The sequence below is a fragment of the Molossus molossus genome, unplaced genomic scaffold, assembly GCF_014108415.1.
Source record: "Molossus molossus isolate mMolMol1 unplaced genomic scaffold, mMolMol1.p scaffold_m16_p_1, whole genome shotgun sequence".
Classification (NCBI taxonomy): Eukaryota; Metazoa; Chordata; class Mammalia; order Chiroptera; family Molossidae; genus Molossus; species Molossus molossus.
In genome coordinates, this window is record NW_023425344.1 from 105,166,684 (window position 1) to 105,191,026 (window position 24,343).

General features: G+C 38.4%; 1 protein-coding gene across 1 annotated transcript in view; it reads left to right on the forward strand.

The window, feature by feature from the left end:
* Positions 1-24,343, forward strand: part of CUNH10orf67 (chromosome unknown C10orf67 homolog) — a 118,528-nt gene that overhangs the window by 67,073 nt on the left and 27,112 nt on the right. Inside the window, exon 9 of the mRNA XM_036270082.1 lies at positions 8,451-8,513. Coding sequence (XP_036125975.1) covers positions 8,451-8,513 — 63 coding nt within the window. The remainder of the gene's footprint in view (positions 1-8,450; positions 8,514-24,343) is intronic.

A 24,343-nucleotide genomic window follows, 5' to 3' on the forward strand; every position in this document is an offset into this window, starting at 1 on the left:
TTCTTTTGCTGTACAGAAGCTTTTTAGTTTGATGTAGTCCCATGTGTTCATTTTTTCCTTAGTTTCTCTTGCCTTAGGCATTGTATCAGTGAAAATTCTGCTGCGTGCTTTTATTTTTTAATCACTTTTTATTATTCAATTACAGTTGACATAGAATAATTTAGTTTCAGGTGTACAACCGAGGGATTAGACATTATATAACTTACTAAGTGATCATCCTGATAAATCTCATACCCACTTGACACCGTACATAGTTATTAGAATATTATTGACTATATTTTCTATGCTATACTTTACATCTACATGACTATTCTGTAACTATCAATTTGTACTTCCCCTTTTCACCCATCCCCCAAAACCCTTCTCGTCTGGCAACCAAGAAAAAGTTCTCTGTATTTATGAGTCTGTTTCTATTCTGCTTGTTTATTTTGATTTTTAGATTTAATTATTGGTATATATTTATTGCCCTTTTATTGTTTATATTTTTTATTCTTCTTCTTCTTTTTTTTTTTTTTTTTTTATCCTCACCCGAGGACATTTTTTTGTTCAGGTAGAGTGGGAGGGAGAGAGAGGATGAGAGAGAGAGAGAGAAACATCAATGTGAAAGGGACACATCGAGTGGCTGCCACCCGCACGACCGACCAGGGCCGGGGACAAACTGCAACCGAGGTACATGCCCTTAGCGGGAACCGAACCCGGGTCTCTCGGGACCACAGGCTGATGCTCTAACCGCTGAGCCAAACCGGCCAGGGCTTTATTCTTCTTCTTGAAGAAGAACTTTTAACATTTCATATAATACTAGTTTGGTGGTGGTGAACTCCTTTAGCCTTTTCTTATCTGGGAAGCTTTATATCTGTCCTTTGATTCTAAATGATGGTTTTGCTGGTTAGAGTAATCTTGGTTGTAGGGCCTTGGTTTTCATCACTTTGAATATTTATTGTCACTCCCTCTGGCCTGCAAAGTTTCTGTTGTGAAATCAGTTAACAGTCTTAAAGGAGCTCTCTTGTAGCTAATTAACTGATTTTCTCTTGATGCTTTTCAGATTCTCTCTGTGTCTTCAATCTTTTGCATTCTAATTATGATGTGTCTTGGTGCATGCTTCTTTAGCTTCATTTGGTGTAGGACTATTTGTGCTTCCTGGACTTGTATGTCTGTTTCCTTCACCAGATTACGGCAGTTTTCTGTCATTATTTTTCAAATGGGATTTTGATTCTTTGCTCTCTCTCTCTCTCTCTCTCTCTCTCTCTCTCTTCACCTTCCACCACCCCCATGATGCGAATGTTGGTACACATGAAGTTTTCCCAGAGGTACCTTACAGTATCTTTATATTTTAGGATTATTTTTTCTTTATACTGTTCTGATTGGGTGTTTTTTGCTTCTTTGTATCCCAAATCACTAATTTGATTCTCAGCTTCTTCTACTCTACTGTTGATTCCCTGTAAATTATTCTTCATTTCAGTTAGTGTTCTTTATTTCTGACTGATTCTTTTTTTATGGTTTCTGTGTATTTTTTAATGGTTTCCATGTCCTTTTTTATGCTGATGAAGTTCTCTCTAAATTCAGCTACTCTTCCCCTAAGTTCATTGAGCATTTTTATAACCATTGTTTTGAACTCTTCATCTAGTAGATTACTTGTCTCCATTTTGTTTAGTTCTTTGGAGTGTTGTTCTGTTTTTCATTTAGAAATTGTTTCTTTGTCTCCTTATTTTGGCAGCCTCCCTGTGTTTGTATCTATGTATTAGGCAGAGCTGCTACATTTCCTGGGCTTGGTAGAGTAGTCTTATATGGTAGGTGCCCTGTGATACAGTCTCCCCATTCACCCAAGCTGGGCACTCCAGATGTCCCCTCTAACCCTTGTGTGGGCTATGTATATCCTTCTGCTGTAGTTGAGACTTGATTGCTGTTGGCACATCAATAGGAGGAATTTACCCCAAGATGTATCAGCTGCAAGGATTGGCCACAACCACCATCTACCATGGAGGATCAACCATGCAGGGGCCCAAAATCACAGAGCAAGCCTTACTTCAGCAGGGCCCTGGTGCCCCCATGAGTATGTCACTGTGGAGGTGGTTGTTTGGTGGTTGACGTGGTCAGAAGCTGTCCACTGGTGCACTGGCTCTGGGGCTTCCTAGGTGCAGGCCAAGGTCAGCTGCCACCTGTGTTCTGTCCAGGGCCACCCACCTTGAGCTACAAAGCAATCTGCAGATGGCTATCTCTGCTGAGTTGGAGGTTCCCAGAAGAAGCTAAGCTGCAAACCACAGTAGGCTTCTGCTAGTGCTGGGCCTGGGGCCACATAGCAAAAGGTATGAGGCACAGTGAAGGTACACGATGCTTGTTTGAGAGATTTTTAGGAGAGTCTAAAGTATGAGCCAAGACACGTCATTTGTACAGAAAAGCCACTGGAAAGAGTTTGGGTAGGCCTGCAAGTTTGCTGAGGTGAGGTCTCAGGAAGTCACCAGGGTGGGAAAAACAGTGTGAGCTAGGTTAATGGAGACTCAAATATGGTTCCCACCTGTCAGCTCTGTGGGTATGGCACATCAAAGCAACAATGGCCTCTGCCATTACTTCTATCTAGGAAAAAGCTGTCCCCCTAGCTCTTGTACTGATGCCAGACAGTTCAGTTCCTCCCTCTATGTCCCTGGTACTTTTCAAGCTGTTATTGCAGTCTTGGAGCTCAGAGGTAGTGAGTCAGGGTAAGACCATGTACAGGTCCTTTAAGAGGAACTGCCTGGGACTCTAGAAGCTCTCTGTCTCACTGAGCCTCAGTCCCTATTGATAACAGCTGGAAGTTTTAGGGACTTCTCTTTCCAGCACTGGAACCCTGGTCTTGAAGGCATGGTGTGGGGCTGGAACCCCTTGCTCCTCAAGGGGTACCACCACAGCTGAGATATCCCTCCCAAATTTTATCTGTGGGTGTAGAACTAGCCGATTCTGCATCTCTGCCCCTCCTACCAGTCTTGATGTGACTTCTTTAGATCCCTACTTGTAGGATTTCTATTCAGCTATATTTCAGGTGATTCTCAATGATGATCGTTCTGTAGTTTAGTTGTAATTTTGATGTGGTTGTGGAGGACATGAGTACTGCATTTACCTAGACCATTATCTTGACCCGAAGTGTACTATATATTCATGAAAATAATTTGTATTCCGTAGTTGTTGGGTGTTAGCAATTAGGTTAAGGTAGTGATAGTGTTTGCCAGGCCTTTACATTTTTTGTTGTCTATTTCTATCAATTGCTAAGAAGAGGGGCATTATTTTTCATTATAATTTTGCCAATTTTTACTTTATGTATTTTTAAATCTGTTATTAGGCACATACACATTTATAATTATTATATCTTTCCATGAATGCATTGTTTTATCATTATGAAATGTCCCTTTTTATCTCAAGTAAGTCTTTATTCCTAGAATCTACTATATATTAGGTATAAATGTAGCCCCTTCAACCTTCTTATATTTGTACTGCATATTTTTTTCAATGTACTGATTTTCAGCCTCTATGTGTATTTATATTTAAATGCTTCTGTTATAGATAATAAACAATTAGGTGTTGATGTTTTATACATTCTGGTTATTTCTGCATTTTAACTAGATTGCTTAGCCTATCAACACTCGATGTTATTATTGATAGGGTTGAATTTAAGTCTACAATTTCACTTTGATTTTTATGTTCCCCCCCCCGAGACTTTTTGTTGTTGTCATTGTCTCTTTGTTTATTTTCTTTTTTTCCTTTCTTTTACTATATTTTAGAATTCTATTTTAATTTATCTATTTTCATTTTGGCCTTTTGCCTATCTTTTAGCGGTTTCTGTAACAATTATAATTTACATCTTTAACTTTTAACAATCCACTTACAGTTAATATTGGGCAATTTCATGTAAAATATTTAAAATTTTAAAATATATAGGTCTGTTTATATAGATTTATTTTATTTCTCTACTCTTCAAGTTAGAGTTATCCTATGTATTATATTTATATCAGATTAAACTTCTTGCTTTAAACAATCTAATGTAATGAAATAAATTAGGACAAAATAGTTATATATTTATCATTTCTGATGCTCTTTATTCCTTCCTAAAGATGGGAGATTTTATGTAGGTTTCCTTTCAGTCTAAAGAGTTTCTTTTAACTTTTCTTGTAGGTAGATCTGCTGGTGATACATCTCTCTGTTCTTTCTTTATCTGAAAATATCTTTCTTTTGCTTTTAATCTTGAAAGACACTTTCAATATAGAATTCTGGGTTATTAGTGTTTCTTTATTTCAGCACTTTAGAGATCCTATTTCACTATCTTTGAGCTGCCATCTCAATAGTCTTTTCACACAAAAATAGGTCACATATTCTTACATATTTGCATGTTGAGTATTTTCGGATTTTATAGACATTATGAATGTTATGTGTTATTTTTTACAATCAGGTAATTAATTTGGTTGGGCTCCAACTGCAAGTTCTGTCTCACCTGCAGTGGGAGGCAGCTCAAATCTCAACTCAATCTGTTAGTCCTCATTTGGTTGCAACCCTGGTTCAGGCATCATCCAGAGATTTGTATTGAGTTTATGCACAGAATTTGGGGCTCCTCAGACTAGCTATCCTTGGGGTTTCTTTGCCTCATTTTCACTGACTGTGGTTGCCCTGAACTCTGTCCACAGCAAACCTGCAAGGCTGCCAGTTTCTCATCATTGTTTTAGGTCCTCCACCTAGTACAGGGCACTGCCAAGTTAAAGGCAATAAAAATGGGAAATCCCATTCTTTGAAGTGCCCTCCAAAACCTGTTTGCTTTTAATCTCTTTTTATCATCTTCAGATAGCTGCTTTTTCAATATTTTCCCCAAAATTTATAGTTGTCATCTGTGGGAGGGTCAACTTGAAAGCAGCTACTTGTCCATGACCAGAAACATAGGTCCCCCAGAATGATGTCTTCATAATATAAATATTATCATGACACACCCCCATGCTTAAAATTATTCAATGGTATTCTTATTGCATTTAAAATAAAATTAAAACTTTGCACCTTCGCCCTGATTTTTGCACACCCTCCCAGCTCTTCCCTCCTCTGGGGTCATGGCATATGCTCTTTCTTCTGCTTGCAATGCTCTTCTTCCCACTTTAAAAAAAAATAGACTTTCTTTTTTAGAGCAGTTTTAGGTTCACAGCAAAGTCAAGGGGAAGGTATGGATATTTCCCCTATACCTTCTTCCCCTACTTCTGTCCACTTCTCACATGGTTACTCTGTTTCTCTCTTTTGATCTCAGCCAAATGTCATCTCCTTAGGAGAGGTCTTCCCTGACTGCTTCATCTAAATGAATCCCACCTAAAATGGTTTTATGTCATTGTCTATTTTGCTTATCATTGTACATTCAGCACCTAGGATAGTATCTGGTATACAGTATGCACTCAATAAATACTTTTTAATGATTAAGGAATGCTTTATTCAATATTTCTAGCAACTTCTTATAGTGGTATAAAAAATTATTATTATTTTTTAAATCCTCACCCAAGGATATTTTCCCATTGCTTTTAGAGAGAGTGAAAGGGAGGGAGGGAAGAGGAGAGAGAGAGAGAGAGAAACAGTGATGTGAGAGAGACACATTGGTTGCCTCCCGTACTATCCCAACCAGGACCGGGGATCAAACCTGCAACCCAGGTACAAGCCCTTGACTGGAATTGAATCCAAGATCCTTTGGTACACGGGCCTAGGCTCTAACCACTGAGCAAAACTGGTCAGGGTGAGAAAATTATTTTTAAACCAATTTAATGGAGGTTGATTATAATATTAGCCTTGAATTTAAACCCACTTAGATCACCTAAGCACAGTCCTTTATGGACATCAGTTACTGACCTCCAAGACCCTAAGATTTCATGAGACAAAGTTGTGGTCTATTGAATTCTGATCAATCAGTAGGGAAGAGATATTTTTGAAAATACATTATAGTTGATGTTTAGATACCAATGAGATTAATGATTAGATGTATTTTTCACCATTGCTTATTTCACAATAAGATTACTCAGAATTGGAATCACTGACATTACTTATAAATTTGTATTATTAAAATTCACATTATTAAAGCATGCATTAATATATTTTTGGCATGTGTGACAACATAGATGGACTTTGAGGAAATTATGCAAAGTGAAATAAGTTAGACAGAGAAAGACAAATATTGTATGCTCTCACTTTGTGTAATCTAAAACAAAAGCAAAAACAAAAAACCAAACTTATAAATACAGATTACAGATTGGTGGTAGCCAGAGGTGGGAGGTGGTGAAGGTGGGCAAAATGGGTGAAGGTGATCAAAGGTATAAACTTCCAGTTACAAGATAAATAAGTCATGGGGATGTACAGCAAGATGACTATAGTTAATAATACTGTGTTATATATTTGAAAGTTGCATAGAAAGTAGATCTTAAAAGTTCTCACAGGGAAGCGGGGTACAGTCTGACAATCCCCTAAGGAGTGGGGAGGTGGGGGAGGGATGAACCACGGAACTTATACGCATGTATGCATGAACAGTGGACATGGACAACAATCTGGGGAAGGGGCAGGGAGGGGAGGGGGAGGGGGGGAATCAGTGGGGGAAAAAAGGAGAATCTCTGTAACAAAAATTAATCAATAAAAAATAAATAAATTAAATAAAAAAAAAAAGAACAAAATAGAAAAAAAAAAGTTCTCACAGGAAAAAAATTGAAACTGTGTGGTGATGGATATTAACTAGACTTTTTGTGCTGATCATTTTGCAATATATACAAATACTGAGTCATTATGTTGTACACCTAGAATTAATGCTATATGTCGATTATATTTCAATTTTTTAAATATTGATAAAATATCTTTAATGCCTAGGAATGAAAATTGACTTTTTTTTTAGAAACTAAAGCCAAGTTTATTTGTTTATTTCTTGCATTTTGAAGTCCTCCTCAATGACATGCTTTGCCTGAGACTCTTTGCCATAGTCCTTTACCACCACTCAACTGCAACCAGCCACTTTATGGGACTTCCCCTCTCTCTCTCTCTCAATTTTTCAGAGACCTACCCATTCCCCTGGCTTCTTGTTGTCATCAACTTCAATTAGGTTGGTTTGGTGTTCAGCACAAAGGGCCTCTGCCTACTTGACATATGTAGGCTCATCATAGTTGGATGCAAACTCACAAAGGTGGGCTTGGCGATAAATTCATGTGGAAGTCCAGATGCTTCTGCAACAAATGTAAAATTCCATCAAGTTAACTCAGTGTTTTAGTTTTACAAACCACTAAATGAAGGTTGCTAGACTTTTAAATGTAAGGTTACATTCATATTGCCCTGGCCAAGTGGCTCAGTTGGTTGGAGCCTCATTCCATACACCAAAATGTTGTGGGTTTGATTCCCGGTCAAGGCACATACCTAGATTGAGGATTCAATCCCCGGTCAAGGCATGTATGGGAGACAACTGATCAGTGTTTCTCTGTCTCTCTTTTCCTCTCTCTCTAAAATTAATAAGCATATCCTTGGGTGAGGATTAAAAAGAATAATAATTAAAATAAATAAAATACATTTATTACAGTATTTAAATGTGACTATTAAATTATCTGAATTTTCTCCAAAAACAATCTTATATGGCCTGAGACTTATAGCTATTTTAATAATATATGAAACAAATTATCACCACATTAGCAAACAGTGAACATTCCTCTATAATCTCTATTATGCTTAAAGCCATGAACAAATGCTAATGACTGTAAATATTTATAGTTTTGTCTATTTCTGTTCACTTTTTTTGCCTTAGAATTTCCTGTATTTTTAAAATTTTATCTTTATGGTTTAAAGTATTACAGATGTCCCCCTTTTCCCTTCATTGACCCCCTCCACCCTGCTCTGGGGTCCCCCACCCCAGGACTTCACTACACTATTGGTTATGCATATATGCATATAAGTTCTTTGGTTTATCTCTTCCTGCCCGCCTCCCTTCTGATATCTGTCATCTGTTCCCTGCTTCCATGTCTCTGGATCTATTTTGTTCATCAGTTTATTTTGTACATTAGATTCCATATATAAGTGAGATCATGCGATACTTGTCTTTCTGACTGGTTTATTTCACTTAGCATAATATTCTCTAGGTCCCTTCATGCTGTCTCAAAGAATTAAGAGACCCTTATTTTTTACAGCAGCGTAATATTCCATTGTGTAAATGTACCACAGCCCCTTTATCCACTCATCTACTGATAAGCACTTGAACTGTTTCCAGATCATAGCTATTGCAAATCTGTTCATTTTTTTAAATACTTTTTCTACATAAAATTTAAAAAAATTATTTTCTCTTCTAATTTATATTCAACATTATAATTTATTTTTCCATAATAATTTTGACAGTCAAATGGTTTAAGATGATACTCTTTCATTGCTTAAGTAAGTTTTCTAGAAAATTATCCTTTTTAATCTTTGCAAACAATAGCAAATGATATGAGCCTTTAATTTCACAGGTTAATAAACATAAAGAGGAAATGGAAACGAGAAGAAAGGTTGACAACCTAAATTTTGGCAAGGTTTGCATTTAATTTTTATTCCCCCCTCCCCCCTTTTCATTCTGTGCTTCTCTTATTTTGGCATCTGGGTTGAAGACTCTATACATAGCATACAGAGTTTGCTATGTTCAGCAAACATCTGAGTTTGAAAGAGAAGATGCTTAAGAGTGAGGCAAGAAGTGCGAATGGGAGACCAGAAGACTGACGTTGAGAACAGTGAGAAGGAAAGAGTGAGTGTAAGCAGCTGAGAAAGCAAGCCTGGCATAAGGAGAGGAAACAGTGTTATCCTCGTGTACAGAACTCGGGCACAATGCCTTCTCTCCAGACTCCTGTCCCTTCACTCCTACCTTCCATTCCCCGCCTTAATATTAATAAGATAACAAACCTCAAGCTACTACCTCACCCTGCTCCACTTTTCCAGGTGCTTCCAGAAAACACTGATGTGATGGTATGTTTTGTTTTCTACACTAGCATCACTGGGAGGAGTGGGGGGAAAGACAACTTGCAAATTAAATCAGGCCAGGGGGTGGGTTGCAGATCCAGGTCCTATGGGTCTGAAAACTTTTACCCTGCTATTTCAGCTCGGGGCAAGGGAGGAAAAGAAAGGGACACAAATCTGCAGAGTGATGTGAGAGTAACAAGTTGGTTCTCTTTGTGTCAAGGAGATAGAGGGCACTTTGTCGCCATGGTCCTCACAGCCCAGGTTGACGTCCAGGACCGGACCTACCTCCATCAAGCCAGTGCATGTTAAGACAAAAAGAGTTAAGACTCTGAAGAAGTCTGCAAAGCAAGAGCAGCCTGTGGTAAGAAGCTCAATGGGCACACCCTGTGACATCTCATCTGCACAGGGGCCCCTGTTCTGTTCACAGTATTGCAACTGCACATCGCATCTCACCTCCAACATCCACAAGGTCAACAGTCCCAACACGCCTGACTCCCCATACTCTCTGCACACATCTGGGCGGGGGCTCTGCCTGCTCTTCACGGCACCAATATGTCTCGTTAGGTCCCTTAACTTACCCAAGAGAATGCCACCACTACCCCCAGCTCAGTGGTTTATTTAGCTTAGTCACTAAGCCTTATAGATCTCTATTAAATTAGCAAAACAGAGAAGCCATATTCTGAGCACTTTCTAGGGTGTATAATCTCTGACTCATTACTACCCAATATCTTATCAGAAGCTGAGAAGGACATGCAGGTATACAGAATGTTTGCTTGTAGTATTCTAAATAGACACCTGGATTAACTCACACTATCAGAGCCATGCATGCAGGAATTATCTGCCATTGCTGTCCCTATCCATCTTTCCCCAAATAATCAGAATTGCTTTTGCTGGATCCGAGGCAGAGGCAGTTGATCTACAAAAAGGACATGTCAAGAAGTACCTCTGTGATGTTAAATTCAGTGTCGGCTTGTTATGCAGGCATTGCTGAGGCACTGCTCATGGCATTACACAATGCCTCCCTTTATGATGGTCCTTTGCGGAACTTTCCTCTGGCCTTAGTTATGGGAACAGTTGTATTTCTCTGAGTAACTGATCTTTCCTATGGGCACTGTGAATTGTGTAACTAATCAAGGCTCCTTTTTCACACTGACACTGAAAGCTGAGAAGCTAATTGATGACTTGTCTAACCAACGCATAGCACTTCACAGAGAGTCTCTCTGCCTGCATGTTTTGATTTCCCATATTCAGTCTAGTTTCCACATGTTCTTCCTCTTTCTCCCACAGGGGGCAGAATCTGCCTCCTAACACCCAGGGCATGGAGGAGCAGAGCAGAGCCTACCTCCTGTGTCATCCTCCAGACGGGCACAGAAGACCTGGGCAGCTCACGGCAGCTCCCCAGGCGGAGGGCTCACCGCTCGAACCCAGCAGGAGTGACACAGCAGGCAGAGAGAGGCCAGGGTGTTGTCCAGTGAAAGGCACTCCCCAGGAGCTGAGAAAAAGCATTGTCCTCTAAAAACATTTCCACTTTGCAGAAAGTTCAGAAGTGTAGACTACTGGAAACCAATGTAATTTCTCAAGGAGGAGAATGACATTTGGGGAGAAATTTGACACACGACTGGGCAGTGCTTGGATTCTAGAAGTAAGATTTTTAGAATCCAGGTCCTGGTCTTGGGAATCTTTTATTTTCACACACACACACACACACACACAAACACACACACACACGAACAATAAAACAAAACAAAGAAACAAACAAAAAAGACCCCTGCTGGAGTGTGCAATGCTGCCTGCTGACTGGGCAGAGAGACCAGCCTTACTGGGTGAGGGGCTCTAGGCCAAGCCTTGGACTGAGCGCGCCTGTGGTCGAAGCAGTATCTCGGTCTAGAAGGCTCTGTCAGCTGCCAGAAATCAGACCGGATGGCAGGGTTCTGGGCTCTGAGGCTCTGAGATGAAGGGGACAGGGCTGCAGAGCAGAGTTAGTCACTGGGACAGAGTGATGAGTCCTCCAAGCTGGAGATGACAGCAGCAGGGGGGAGCTGCCCCATCCCTCCAGCAAGCCCAGGGCTGGAACTATATCCTAGAATTCCCGTTTAGAAACACCAGAGTCCTCAATTTACAGATCAGAACTGAGTTTTCAAAATCACAGCCACAAGGAGCAGAAATTCTACCTGTTCTCACCCACAGAAAATGCACAATAAAGGACAGACAAAGGCAGACAGGATCTCTGAGAAGGTGTCACTTCATAGGATTTTCTCTTAGTTTAACAGTTTTTCCTTCTGATGGCTGTTATGGTTATCTTGCTGTTTCCAAAGCATAACAGTACCTTTTGTCAACTGAATAGACTCTGAAGTTAATGTGTAACAATAAGTAAAAATTGGATGGGGGGAGGGGATAGATGATGTAACCTGGTGTTTACATCTTTATATTAATTAACTTGATTTTACAGTGTAATGTAGTTTTCTAGTTCACTGTTGTTATTAACATATATACTTTTGTTGTTAATAATAATTCTGTTATTATAAGGGCTCCCTTGTATCACCTTCCATGTGGTCTATTCTTTACTATAGATTAACTATATGTGTATGCACTCTGGTTATAATTTTTGTGTTTCTCTCTTTTAAATATTTTATTATATTTAGGTAGTTGGACATCTTAAAAATTATCTTTAAAGGTTTTCTAATACCACGTGTAAATGACCAAATGGAGAGCTTGCTACAGGAACTTCCAAATCAGTCATTTAACTTATCCAATTAATCATACTTATTTTTTGAAATCTGTGTCATTCGGTGGGAACAGCACACATGCTCCCCTCGGTGGAGTACACAGTGATAAACGGAGTGTTTAGCCAGTCTGAAAAACGTGCTGTGAACATTGCTGTCTGATTTCTATTTATGAACGATTTCACAACTTAAAATTTATTATTTGTACAGTGTTTTGTGCAAAGTTTATTTTTTGATATCTGTATAACATTTCAAATATGAAGGTTTCACATAACAAGGATAAATTGGATTTCCAGATCCCCCTGCCCCACCCCCAGCCAGGGTAATTTGTTAATTAAGGTTGCACCCAGTGAATGCTTCCCTGGAAGATTTCTGAGCTTCCATGAGGTAACCTGGTCTCTGCTGATGGAACATATGGTGTGTGCTTAGATCTGCAAAAAGCATCAGGACCCTCCTGTGTGGGAAATGGGACATGGGACAAAGTCAATCATTTTCCCATTCTTAAAGTTCACACAACACAAAGCAATTTGTAGTTTGTATAAGACTTTAATTAAAACTCTAGAACATTATTCTTTTCATTCAAGAATTGTGAGGCGAAATATATTTGCAATAGTTCCGCAATTATAACCATAGTTACCCTGCAAGCTAGTATTTTTTTACAGCTATTATTATAGGAATAGAATTAGTATTATAGGTATATAGTATATAGGCTAGGTGGATGAGAAAAAATCTTTCTGAAACTTCCCATTTCTCCCCTCTACAACCTCTTTATTAGACTAAATTGCACACGAAGTTTAAAATGAACACCATCAGAGAAGAAAATAGTATAATCTGTTCATTGTTTCATTATTTCATTCTTTTTTTTCCTTGGCTTGGTTTGATAAAATAGGCATTTAATAGTTCTGCAGAGGAAAGCTAGCATTGTTGGTCTGGCCCCCGAGGGTGGTGCAGAAATAGAGCCAGAACAATCCTGGACATGTGCTTTGTCTTCAGATGTTGCCCAAGACTCTTTACTGTATTTTGATAGATTATGTTGACGCAAACAAATTCTCCTTATACTGGATCTTTGTCTCATAACATGAATAACTTTAAAATATAGAGATAATTGAAATAATATACTACAATTACTTGTTTTATTTTAAAATCAAAATTTTTATTTAGCATTAAAATTAATTCATTTTTAGAGTCTCCTCTCAGAGAATTGAATAGGAAAATTAATATCCTATTTAAGATTCAACTGAAAGGTGGCTTTCACTTTCTACAGTATTTTATTCTGAGTAGTTTGATGACAAATTGAATACTTTCTATTTGTATTTGGGAACTAAAATATTTGGAACTGAAAATAGTTTAGTGAAAATAATATTTAATATTTGTTACACAAATAAAAAATTATTGCTCAAATCAATTGAGGTGTTTTATGCTTTGTCTCTTCTTGTTTATTTTGTTGGAGGACAATTATAAAATTTTATTTGTAGAATGTATATTTCAGTATCATTTAACTTAAAGACCTAAGACATTACCATGAAAATCAAAAAAAGATAAATTAGAGATTTGTATAAGTTTCTAGTCTTCCCTAGACATTTTCAGTCGTGGGGTCAGATGCTAGATCCTGACCACATGTAACATCACCTTGGTGGTAGCAGAAGAAATGCTGTTCTTGACTCTCGGGAACACCATCTCGTTCCTCATTGCATGGTGTTGCTTCATTCCATTTGCCAGGGTTTCAGCTGTGGGTGTCTCTCCAGTTCCCATTGCGAGTTGAGGCCTGTCTTAAACACCAGGTCATTTGACCAGAGTCCTGAATCTGCCCAGACTTGGGTCTTACCCCATAGAAGACTGAACAATTTGACATGCTGTCACTCATCCTAATTGCCATTATGGCATATATCAATTCTGTTGCTTGGTGCTAGGAGTGCTTTTATAGGACTGCTTCTCTACTGATGCTCAAGGCCAGAATCAAGCCCTAGATAGCCATGCCCTTTGGACACTGGCATTGGACTCTTATCTGCCTTCTGTGCATCCAGCACTACCAACTTGTTAGTTTCTCCAGCCCTGATTTCTTCAGGCCTAGAGTCTCCAGGTCCCAGCTTTCTCCCAAACCCTAAGGCTATGTTTATGTAAGTTATAACAAATATCAATTTTCTTTAGGAATGTGTTTTCATGGAGGGTGGTATTTAAACTTTTCTTCATTTGGTACCCTTTGTTTTCTTTTCCTCAGTTTAATCTCTTCTTGTTCATCAAGAAAACCTGAACTTTAAAAAAAACGTTATTGGTTTTTTTCCATGTTTATTCATGTATTATATATTACTCCTAACTTGCATATCTGATGAAACGTAGATGATCAGTGAGATTTCACTGAACTGATTTAATGCTGGCTAGATCTAAAGAGTTCTTAAGTTTTGTTAACTGTGTAACTCTATTACAGAATCAAGCTACACTTTTATTTAGGCTTTTAAAAATCTTGAAAATAAAAAATTTCCTGGAAACCAATGAAAATGAACACACAACAACACAAAATCTATGGGATTCAGCAAAAGCAGTTCTGAGAGGGAACTTCATAACACTACAGGCCTACTTCAAGAAACAAGAAAAATTTCTAATTGACTGTCTAACCTCACAACTTAAAGAATTAGAAAGCAAACAAAAAGAAAACCCCAGAGCAAGTAGAAGGAAGGAAATAGTAAAGATCAGAGCAGAAATAAATGACACAGAGACCAAAAAAACAATTCAAAGGATCAATGAAACAAAGAGCTGGTTTTTCAAAAAGATAAACAAGATTGATGGACCCTTAGCTATACTCACCAAGAAACAAAGAGAGAAAACCCAAATGCACAAAATCAGAAATGAAAGAGGAGAAGTAACAACAGACACCACAGAAATACAAAAGATCGTTAACACCTACTATGAACAATTATATGGCAACAAATTTGACAATCTAAGGGAAATGGACAAATTTCTAGAAACACACAGTCTCCCAAAGACTGCACCCGGAAGAGATAGAAAACTTGAACAGACCAATAACAACTAAAAAAAAATTGAACAGGTAATCAAGACTCTCCCAGCAAACAAAAGCCCAGGCCCAGATGGCTTCACGGGGGAGTTTTACCAAACATTCAAAAAAGAACTAACACCCATTCTCCTCAAACTATTTCAAAAAATTCAAGAAGAAGGAAGACTTCCAAACTCATTTTATGAGGCCAGCATAATTCTAATTCCAAAACCAGAAAAAGACACTACAAAGAAAGAAAACTACAGGTCAATATCCCTGATGAACATAGATGCCAAAATCCTGAACAAAATACTAGCAAATCAAATCCAGCAATACATCAAAAAAATTATTCACCATGACCAAGTGGGATTCATCCCAGGGGTGCAAGACTGGTACAATATTTGCAAATCAATAAATGTTATACACCACATAAACAAAATGAAGAATAAAAACCACATGATCATATCAATAGACCCTGAAAAAGCATTAGATAAAATCCAGCACCCATTTCTGATAAAAACGCTCAGCAATGTGGGAATAGAGGGATCATATCTCAACATAATAAAGGCCATATATGAAAGGCCTACAGCCAACATCATACTCAATGGGCAGAAACTAAAAACATTTCCCTTAAGAACAGGAACAAGACAGGGATGTCCACTTTCGCCACTCTTATTTAACATTGTACTGGAAGTCTTAGCCACAGCAATCAGACATGAAGAAAAAATAAAAGGGATCCAAATTGGAAAGGAGGAAGTGAAACTGTCATCATTTGCGGATGACATGATATTATACATAGAAAACCCTAAAGACTCCATCAAAAATCTACTAGACTTAATAAATGAATTTGGCAATGTAGCAGGATACAAAATTAACGTCAAGAAATCAATGGCATCCTTATACACCAATGATAAACTCACAGAAAGAGAAACTGAAAAAACAATCCCATTTACCATCACGGCAAAAAATTAAGATATCTAGAAATGAACTTAACCAAAGAAGTGAAGGACCTATTTGCAGAAAACTACAGGTCATTGAAAAAAGAAATAGAGGAAGATATAAAAAAGTGGAAGCACATACCTTGTTCATGGATTGGAAAAATTAACATCATTAAAATGTCAATACTACCAAAAGCAACCTATAGATTCAATGCAATCCCCATCAAAATACCAATGACATAATTCGCAGAACTAAAACAAATACTTCAAAAGTTCATATGGAACCAAAAAATACCCCGAATAGCCTCAGCAATTTTGAAAAAAAAGGTCAAAGTAGGTGGGATCACAATACCAGATATCAGGTTATACTACAAAGCAACTGTAATCAAAGCAGCCTGGTACTGGCACAAGAACAGTCATATAGACCAGTGGAACAGAACTGAAAACCCAGAAATGACCCAAGGCAATATGCTCAATTAATATTTGACAAAGATGGCAAGAGCATACAGTGGAGTAAAGACAGCCTCTTTAATAAATGGTGTTGGGAAAATTGGACAGCTACATGCAAAAAAATTAAACTAGACCATCAACTTACATCATACACAAAAATAAACTCAAAATGGGTAAAAGACTTAAATGTGACCCGTGAATCCATAAAAATTCTAGAAGAAAATGTAGGCAACAAAATTGCAGACATCATACGCAGCAGAATTTTCAATGATACATCACTTAAGGCAACAGAAACAAAGGAAAAAATGAACACATGGGACTATATCAAACTAAAATTTTTCTGCACAGCAAAAGAAACAACCATCAAAATGGAAAGGCAACCCACTGTATGGGAGAACATCATTGCCAATGATACATCAGATAAGGGGTTAATTTCCAAAATATATAGAGTACTCATACAACTCAACAAAAGGAAGACAAAGAACCCAATTAAAAAATGGGCAGAGGAGCTGAATAGACACCTCTCCAAAGAGGACATACAAATGGCCCAGAGATATATGAAGAAATGCTCAACATCACTAATCATCAGAGAGATGCAAATTAAAACAACAATGAGGTATCACCTCACACCTGTCAGAACTACCTCATCAACAAATCATCAAACAAGTGTTGGTGATGGTGCAGAGAAAAGGGGACTCTAGTGCACTGCTGGTGGGAATGCAGACTGGTGCAGCCACTATGGAAAACAATATGGTGTTACCTCAAAAAATTAAAAATTGAACTTCCATTTGACCCAGTGATTCCACTTCTAGGAATATACCCTAAGAAGCCTAAAACACCAATCAGAAAGAATATATGTACCCCCATGTTCATAGCAACACTATTTACAATAGCTAAGATCTGGAAACAGCCCAAGTGTCCATCAGTAGACGAGTGGATAAAAAAGCAGTGGTACATATACACAATGGAGTACTATGCAGCTATAAGAAAGAAAGATCTCATCCTTTGAGATGACATGGAGGGACCTGGAAAGTATTATCCTAAGTGAAATAAGCCAAGCAGAAAAAGACAAATACCACATGATCTCACTCATATATGGAATGGAATGAATACAACAGTCTGAGGAATAGGGTAGACCCAGAAACACGGAAGTATGGTACAGACTGACAACCCTCAGAAGAAGGTGTAGGGGGTTGGGTAGAGATAAACCACAGAACTTATATGCATGTATGCATAACCAATGGACATGGACAACAAAGCCGGGGATGGGGCGGGGGGGGAAGGAGGGTATTAATGGGGTAAAAAAAGAGAAACATCTGTAACAAAAATAAAATTAAAAAATTAAAAATTAAATTAAAAAATAAATAAATAAAAATTTTGAAAATAGTCTGAGGATCTTCTTCACCAATCTCAGGTGGGACTCATTACTTTGTTGCATGTATGAGTATATAAATGTCAGGAATAGAAAAACAAGTTACCTGCAACCAATGTCATGAACTGTTATGAAGCGCGTAATGGTTGAGAGTACACAGTAAACTTATATTTGGTCTCATACCACCAAAATTGGTGAACATGTTAGGCAACATGGAGTATAATTCTGGCGGTCTATTTCTCTAGTTGAGAAGATGCAAGTGGCTTTTGATTAACCTATATAACATTTCTATCTAGTTTACATTAAATAAGTCATAAGCATATTTTAAAGGTAGTTTTCATATTAAAAGTAGAAAGATATCAATATACTATTTCAGATTCTTATTCCACCATTGGAAGAGCTAGGAGAATAAGTATTAAGAAAGCAACAAAGCCCTGCCCAGTTTGGCTCAGCGGTTAGAGCATCGGCCTGCGGTCCAGAGAGACCCAGGTTCAGTTCCCGCTAAGGGCTCGTACCTCAGTTGCAGTTTGTCCCCAGCTCTGGTGGGGTCGTGTGGGTGGCAACCACTCGATGTGTCCCTTTCACGTCAATGTTTCTCTCTGTCACTCTCCCTCTCACTCTATCTGAACAAAAACTGAAAAAAATGTCCTCAGGTGAGGATAAAAAAAAGAAAGCAACAAAAAGAGATTTCAGAATCTCTTGGGTAAGCAACTGGTTGATAAGAGATTAGTAAGAAGTCAGGCACCTTTGAAATCTCCCACCAAATAGCTTTGTCTTAGCAATAAAAAGAGTGTTTCCTGCATGTCATTGTGAAACTCATAAAAGCCAGCTCATCGGTCTTGATTTATATGCCTTTGCATAATTTTTCCAATGTTTCCAACGAAAAGGATAGTTTTGGGAATTCTTGACACATTGTACCCTTCAAAAATTTTTAATACAAATATTTTTGTGTAACAATAACTGATATAATTTGTCATAGCAAGATTTGCATTTGACACCTTTATTTATACCATTTCCAGAGCTTTAATTTCTTTATGTAGACCTAAGTTTCTGTCTAGTATCATGGTCCCTCTTCCCAAAAACTTTTTTTTTTTTTCCAGTTCTTATAGTACAGGTCTGCTGGCCATGAATTCTCTCAGCTTTTGTTTGTCTGGGGGGGGGGGGGGATGTTATTTTGTCTTCATTTTTGACAGAACTATTCTGTGTGTAGAAGCCTGGATTGACATTTTTATTTTAATACTATGAAGATGTCATTTCATTTTTTTTTCTTGCATACTTCTTGACAAAAAAAAAAATCTACTGTAAATTTTCACTGTGTTTCTCTAATGAGTCTTTTACTTTGGAATGCCATCAAGATTTTATCTTTGCTTTTCAACAGTTGGATTATAATGTTTTTTGGGTGTTAGTTGTTTCTCTCTCTATCACTCTCTTCTCTCTCTCTCTGTCTCTCGTTCTCGCTCTCGCTCCATCTCTGTCTCCTGATTGAACTTCTGGAATTTGTGGTTTATTAGCCTTTCACCATTATTTCAATAATTTCTTTTGCTCCATTTTCTCTCCCAACTCCTTCTAAGACCCCAAGGAGACCTATATTAAACTGTGCTATTGTCCCACAACTCTTGGGTGTTCTGCTTAGTAATTTTGAATAATGTTTTCCTCTTTGTCTCAGTTGGAAAATTTCTTTTAACCTAACTTCAAATTCACTGTTTTCCTCAGCTATATTGAGTCTACTGATCAGTCCATCAAAGAAATTGTTCATCTTTGGTATTGTCTTTTTTATTTCTAGTATTTCCATTTGACTGTTTTTTAAAAATATTTTCCATCTATATGCTGAAATTCCCTATTATGTATCATGCATGTTGTTCACTTTTTGTCTTACGTACTTCAACATTTGAATTATAGTTATTTTTAAGTCCCTATGAGATAGTTCTCAAATCTGAGTCATCTTTGAATCTAGTTCAGTTGATTGCTTTGTCTCCTGACAATAAGTTCTTTTCTCCTTGCCCATTTGTGCACCTCATGATTTTTTATTGAATACCAGATGTCTTTTATAGACTAGTGGAGATTGAAGTAAACACTATTCATACCTGGCAATGGCATGCTGCTTCTTCCTTTTTTAAAATCTTCACCTGAGCATCCTTATTGATTTTAAAGAGAGGAAAGAACAGAGAGAGAGAGAGAGAGAGAGATCAATGTGAGAGAAAAACATCTATCGGTTGCCTCCCATATGTACCCCAACCAGGGATTGAACTCACAACCTAGGTAAGTGCCTGCCTGAGAATCAAACCTGTAACCTTTTTGATGTATAAAACAATGCCCAGCCAACTTAGCCACCTGGCCAGGGTGGCATGCCTCTTCTTCTATCGGGCTGTGAGGGGCTGAGCCAGTATAGCCAGAAGTTGTGTTGAGTTTGGTTGTTGCTATGGTTCCTTTCAGCGGACCACAGCCTAGATATTCCTTGTGATAGCTGTGTGTGTTTAGAGTAGGAGCTAGCGTAACAAAGCTCTTTTTGTGTGTGCTATTGCACCCTTAGCTTTCAGCAGAACTTGTCCACCTGTGCCACAGGGTTTTTCTCCCTTTGTGTATATATTTCTCCCTTGGTAATAGGCTGCTATTGCCTGGTACTTCATAAGTGAGAGCAGAGATGGTTTTCCCTTGTTCCAATCACATCTTGGTCTCTGGGAAATGCTGTATGCCTGGCCCTTAGAGGTGATCTTTCTCAAGATTCCTGCCCCTCCTCCCTGGGGTAATCTACTTCTGCCTTGTATCTAAAGTTGACCTTGGTTAGGTGTTTCCTAGCCCTCCTGATTACTAGAAAACTCCACGTGGTATTATTAGTCTCTAAGGCTTAAGATATTTATCAACTTTTTTTTTTTTAGATAGAGTGGGAGGAAGAGAGAGAGAGAGAAACATCGACGTGAAAGGGACACATCGAGTGGTTGCCCCCCGCATGACTCAACCAGGGCTGGGGACAAACTGCAACCAAGGTACATGCCCTTAGCGGGAACCAAACTCGGGTCTCTCTGGACTGCAGTCCGACTCTCTAACTACTGAACCAAACCAGCCAGGACGATAATTATCAACCCCTCATCTAGAGGAGAAGGATGTTTCTTTTATTTTCCCCTTGCCATAATATGTCTTTATCTATTCCATGTAAGGAAGAGCTTTGCTTCCCTCCCAGCCCTTTGTGAAGTGAAGAGGGCTTGATGCCTAACGCTTCTCCACAGATCACCTTTTTTTGTCAGATCAGCCAAAAATGTATTTTTTGGTGTGCTGCAGAATTTTTCATTTTAACTTTTCTTCTTTATTTTTTTTCTGTAGTTTCAAAATGTCCTACTTTGAACAGAGCTTTATAATCACAAGAAAAAAAATCAGAATATAGCTTAGTTTACCAGACTGTTTATCAAACTGTTCTTACTTTTTTAGTTTCTTTCCACTGATCACCTTGTTTGAGTCTGATTGACCAAAGAGTTTGCTTCCCCTCTCCCAGGGGCTTAAGACTTTCGCTTCCTAGGATAGAAGTGCTTGGGGAAAGTACTTTTCTCTTAGCAGCAGCTGATCCTGTCCCCAGGCCTGCACCATCATAAGTCTCCTGTGCTGCCTTCAGTTTTTCTCATGAGCATCTGGTAGGAGACAGTGGGAGGGGCTGTGAGGATGAACTCTCTTCAACACGTGTCCCAGCGACTTTGGACTGCTCTGCTGACCCATACTTGCCCTTCAGTCTTTCTTTATATTTCAGCTTATTTTTTGTACCTGCTTATGCTGCAACTGGCATGGTACTGCTTCTGCTGTAGGTGAGACTTCGTGTGTCCATCTCCCCTTGGCAGGCTCACTCTCTGGAATGCGGGTTACCTGGTTGTGACTTCAGTTCTCTGATATGTTCAAGAACGGTTGCCATTTTGTAGTGTATTTGGATTTTTCTTGGTATTAGTGTGGGAATGGGATTTTTTTGCATCCTACGTGAGAGCCAGAAGTCTGAATTTCTTGTATAAAACAGATTTGTACTTATACAAAATTTGCTCAGTAAAGAAATGTCAAAAGAAAAAGTAAAAAGAATCCTGCCACCCAGAGATAATCATTTGTGACCATCCTTTCAGACAAGGCTTGATGCAGATTCGCACACACAACAAGCTACGGGGAACTTCACTCAGTGCCACTGAATGGATATAATCACTCCTGTGCAGTATTTCACTCCATAGAAGTAGCACCACTTAGTTCACCAATCTCCATCACTGTACTGCTACCTTCTGGAGATACTGTTTCACTCCTGTTGCTGTTATAAACAATGGCTTCATCTTCTTTAATAGAGACATTTCCGTCATGGAAGAGTTTTCATTACACATTTTTCAAATTGGCTGATTTGATAGAAGATGTGCAAGCTGTTTCTACATACTAACTACTTGCAGTGAACATAAAGTCTAGGATGATCTGGAGCCAAGTGAAGAGGCCAAGCCCCACATCAAATTTGGAGGGTGTCTAGGCCTTTGAGAAGACAACTTTGAGATTTGCATGTGGCCTAGATCAACTTGGACCCCAAGGGCTTCAGAGCCCAGTCATCTGCCAAAATGTTTCTGAGGCCCTGGGCAGACATGGAGTGGTACCCTTGGGGCACATCAAATGAAGAAAGTCTTGTCCTGTTTTTGAAAAAATTCTCTTGTTTAATGATCTTATTAGAAGCAAATTCACTAGTGCTGTATGTAGAAAAATGTTTTGTTTTGACTTTTGGTCTACACAATGATTAGTGCTTGTTTGCATACAGCCTTATATTTTAGTCTCAATGCTCCTAATTCTCAAGTCTCTTCTCTCCAAATTATAAGCACACGAGGCTGGTCCTCTCTTCTGGTGGTTTTGTCATTCCCTCTGCTCACCGACCACCACCCACTGAACATTATTGTTGTTCAAAAAGAGTTTGCTTAGGAGGTAAAAAGGAAAAAAAATGTTAATACAAAAGCAAGATTAAGTTTTAGGGTCAGAAGATCATCTTCAGGATTAGTTAGAAAGATTGCTTTGATAGTAATATAAGTGATGATTTAAAGGAGAAAGAGGCAAGGATAGAAATGCTGGAAAGAATAGTCAACGTTTCAGAATAGGTATGTTTGTGGAAATTAGGAGAAATGAAAGAATGTGGTGACTCCTTCAATGACAAGAAACAAGAGAAGGAAGACATGATAAGGAATACAACTGCTCTCTGGTACTTATTAAACATAATTGTGCTTCTTCTGTTATTATAAACCTTGGCTGTTGATTCCTAATTTAGAAGATTATATGTAGTAAATGTCGTTTTTTTAAACATTTTTAAGTGCTTACAATGGGAAGCAAATTATAACTTCTATTATAAAGGAAACTCATTTCTTAATTTTATGAATTTTTAGTTGTATATGTATATATACACACACACAAATTAAAAAGAAAATGAGAAATATTTGTAAGAAATGATTTCTAATCACAACTTTTGATTATCTTTATCATTGTTAATTTGCATTTTCCTACTTAGGAATCGATCTCCTTTTTTGTTAATATGACCATTCATTTTCACCTCTAGCTATTGTTTAGCAGTCCAATATTTGCACCTGTTAATGAAGTAGCCACAGAAAGACCCACATGTGTATTCCAGAGAAAGTGGAATGTCAGCAGCTGACAAAACAAGATGACAGTTTAATGTGCACAGAGCCAGGATTCAATATAATGCACTACAGCAAAGTTGAAAGTTCAACTCAAACTGGAGAGCAAACACTCTAGTCGACCGTGGTGTTTTTTTGTTTGTTTTTTTTTTTTGGTCCTGAAAAGAGAAGCTATCTTTGTCATTGTCATTGTCAGATTATTGTTTTTGGAGAGATTGAATAATTATTTGCTTTACAGAAAATATGCTTTAGCACAGTCTTATCTCTGTCACGGAGTCCATCATTTTATGAGAGTCAAGAAAAGGGAGCCTTGCCCTGGCCGGTTTGGCTCAGCGGTTAGAGCGTCGGCCTGCGGTCTGAAGAGACCCAGGTTCGGTTCTGCAAGGGGCACGTACCTCGGTTGCAATTTGTCCCCGGCCCTGGTTGGGTCTGTGTCTTTCACGTCGATGTTTTTCTCTCTCTCTCTTCCACTCCATCGGAACAAAATATCAAAAAATGTCCTCAGGTGAGGATAAAAAAATTTTTTAAAAGAAAGGGGAGCCTTAAAAATTGGGACTAATTTTTACTGTGTGTGAATTTAAACAGTCTTTTTTGTATAAGTTTCAATTACTGATATGACTTTGGATATAATGAAATAACTAGATATAAATGTCTTTGCACATGGAAACTTATTTGGTTTTACCAATTTGCTTTTCTAACTTTCTGTGGATTCATTTTTAAAATTTGGGTTACATTTTTTCTTTTTTTCCTGTTAATATTCTGGCAAATGCCCTCCAAAGCTTGTGGCTCTTACCCCAGTGATTTCCTAGGTCCATGTCAACCAAACGGCAATGAACTACCTCTGAACTCCTCGTACCCTGGGAGAGAGGCATTTGAAGTGAATCGTACCCTTTATTTGAGAACAAATAGGTGGAAGGATCTCTAAAGAGCATGCCTTGGTGACCCCTCCACTTGTCTGAACCCAAGGAAGGCTAATGATAGCAAAGACTTGTCATTGTGCTTCTCAAATTGGTGGCGGTGGGCCTTAGGCTTTCTCTTTAGCTAGCTTCTGTCCCCTGAGCCTTGGGAAGACTGAGTCACTGTGCTGATGGTGGTAGACTGTCGTTTCCTCTAGGAAGTTTGAGATGCAGTGTAGACAACTAAGGGAAAACATTTTGGTTAGTTCTAGGACCCCAAAGGGCTCTCCAAGACTATGGGACTGATGGAGTAGGAGTTAGAGTTTAGAGAACTAAGTAGGAGTAATGGGTTAGGGCCCAGGTTCAGGATTAAGCCAGCCCTGCAAATTCTCCTGTCAGCCAAGGATAAATCAGAAGTACGGG